Source organism: Oratosquilla oratoria, chromosome 42 (assembly GCF_046742065.1).
Source record: "Oratosquilla oratoria isolate Oo_2021 chromosome 42, ASM4674206v1, whole genome shotgun sequence".
NCBI classification, from domain to species: Eukaryota; Metazoa; Arthropoda; class Malacostraca; order Stomatopoda; family Squillidae; genus Oratosquilla; species Oratosquilla oratoria.
In genome coordinates this window covers 37,558,288-37,560,787 of record NC_134818.1, presented here as the reverse complement: position 1 = coordinate 37,560,787, position 2,500 = coordinate 37,558,288, and the positions used below count along the sequence as shown (strand labels likewise).

The 2,500-nt window shown below is 37.7% G+C and overlaps 1 protein-coding gene across 1 annotated transcript in view; it reads left to right on the top strand.

The window, feature by feature from the left end:
- The window catches only part of LOC143021619 (zinc finger MYM-type protein 5-like), a 2,070-nt gene extending 1,708 nt beyond the window's left edge, over positions 1 to 362 (top strand). Inside the window, exon 2 of the mRNA XM_076179225.1 lies at positions 1 to 362. This exon is cut by the window's left edge and continues 189 nt beyond it. Coding sequence (XP_076035340.1) covers positions 1 to 362 — 362 coding nt within the window.
- Positions 363 to 2,500: the final 2,138 nt, after the last annotated feature.

Below are 2,500 nucleotides of genomic sequence, written 5' to 3'. Positions count from 1 at the left end.
TCCCCAAGGATTCTAAGAACAGAAGATTTTCCCCTATACATTACAAAAGAAGACTGAGTAATGGTGAGGAAGTATGCCGTGACTGGTTGGTTTATTCAACTTCGAAAGACGTTATGTTTTGTTTTTGCTGTAAATTATTTTCCTCCAAACCTAACGTTTCTCTGCATAAAAAAGGTTCTAATGATTGGCAGAATACCACAGCAATTCTTTCTGTTCATGAAAGAAGCACGGAGCATATTGACAACTATCAAACCTGGCGTGAACTTGAACTACGTTTGAAACAAGGAAAAACCATTGATCATATTGAACAGCAGAGTTTGAAACAGGAAGAAAAATACTGGCAAAATTTTTGGAACGTTTGATTGCGTTGTCTAGGGTTCTTGCTGTACAGAACTTAGCATTTAGAGGAACAAATGAGAACCTCTACAGTCCCAACAATGGAATTTTTTTTAAAGTTGGTTGAATTTCTAGCTTTATATGATCCAGTCATGAATGAACATTTACGTAGAATTAAAAACAAAGAGACTATGGTGCACAATCTGGGAAAAAGAATCCAAAATGAACTTATACAACTGCTGGCAAGTCCAATTAAAGAGAAAATTTTGGCCGAAGTAAAGCTTGCAAAATATTTCTCAATTATATTAGATTGTACACCTGATATCAGCCACATAGAGCAACTGACAATGATTATTCAATATGTAGATATTAAAAAAGAGCCAGAGGTTAGTCAGCATCAAGTTTGCATCAAAGAAAGTTTTTTAGGCTTTGTTCCATTAAAAGAAACTACTGGAGGTTTCATGACTGAAACACTGGTGGATGAGCTTCAAAATGTGGGGTTGCAGATAGACAATGTACGTGGTCAAGGATATGATAATGGGAGCAACATGAAAGGAAAACACAACGGTGTTCAGCAGAGAGTGCTTGATATGAATCCACGTGCCTTCTTTGTACCTTGCAGTGCACACTCAAACTTGGTGGTGAATGATGCTGTCAAATGTTGTCTTCAAACTGCAATTTTTTTTTTGGCATAGTAGAACGTCTGTATAATTTTTTCTCAATCTCAGCTCATCGATGGCAGGTTTTGGTCAGTATCATGAAAGACTTAACCATCAAACCTTTAAGTGAGACCAGGTGGGAAAGTCGGATTGATGCTCTTAAACCCCTCAGATATCATCTTGCTGACATATATGATGCTTTACTTGAAATTTATGAAGACACAAACATTAAAGGGTCATCTGGAAGTTCGACCCGGGTTGAAGCCAAGGAGTTAGCTGATGCTGTTTCCAAATATGAGTTTGTTGTTTCACTTGTCACATGGTATAACATTCTGTTTGAAGTCAATATTACCAGCAAGCATCTTCAAGATAAAGATGCTGATTTAAATTCAGCTACCAAACAGTTGGAAGCAACAAAAAGCTACCTTCTGAGCTGTAGATGTGATGATGGTTTTCAAAAAGTTCTGGTTGATGCTACAGAGGTGGCTCAAGATTTGGAAATAGAGCCCTAATTTGAGAAAAAACAATCACAAAAACGGCGAAAGAAGCGTCTATTTGATTATGAAGCACATGAGGAATCACTAGAAGACCCCAGCCAAACGTTTAAAGTAGAATTTTATTATAGCGTTCTTGACATGGCCATACAGTCAGTAGAAGAAAGATTTCACCAGCTACATTCCTACAAAGCAATATTTGGCTTCTTATGTGACATCCATGGAATAAAAAATGCACCAAACGCAGATATTCTTCATGACTGCCAAAATTTAGAAAAGTCATTAACACACAATGGGCATCACGACATTGATGCAAGAGACCTATGCTCAGAGCTCAAGGCAGTAACAAGGCACTTGACGAAACCCATGCTCCCACAAGCAGCATTTTGCTTTATATTTGAGCAAAAACTGCAAGATAGTGTACCAAATGTTGTGATTGCCCTCAGAATATTATCAACTTTGCCAGTATCCGTTGCAAGGGGAGAACGCAGCTTCTCTAAACTGAAGCTAATTAAAACTTACTTGCGCTCAACAATGCTGCAGCAAAGGCTTGTTGGTTTAGCTACTATATAAATAGAGAATGAGGAAGCTTCTAACTTGGATCTTACTAAATTAGTGGAAAAATTCGCCAGTCTAAAAGCTAGGAAAGTGGAATTGTAATTTTTGTTGAAGTGTGTCATGGAAACCGATAGTTTTTTATTGTAGCCTACATAATTTCATTTCCAACAATGTGTTGCACAATTTTTTTCTAAACTTAGTATTGGATGGTTGATGTATTACAACACAGAGTATATTGCTATAAAATGGCTCTTTTTGTTACCATCAACTATAATTGATACAAAATTGAACCAAAAATTATTGTCCCCGAGCCACTGGCCCTGGGTGAGCTTTCAAGGAGAGGACCCAAGGGGCATAATTTTTCAGCTTCGCCTAGGGCATCAAAAACTCTCGGGCCGGGCCTGCCCATAACCCCCAAGTTAAGAATGTTTGGTGTATATTCTTTACATAAGT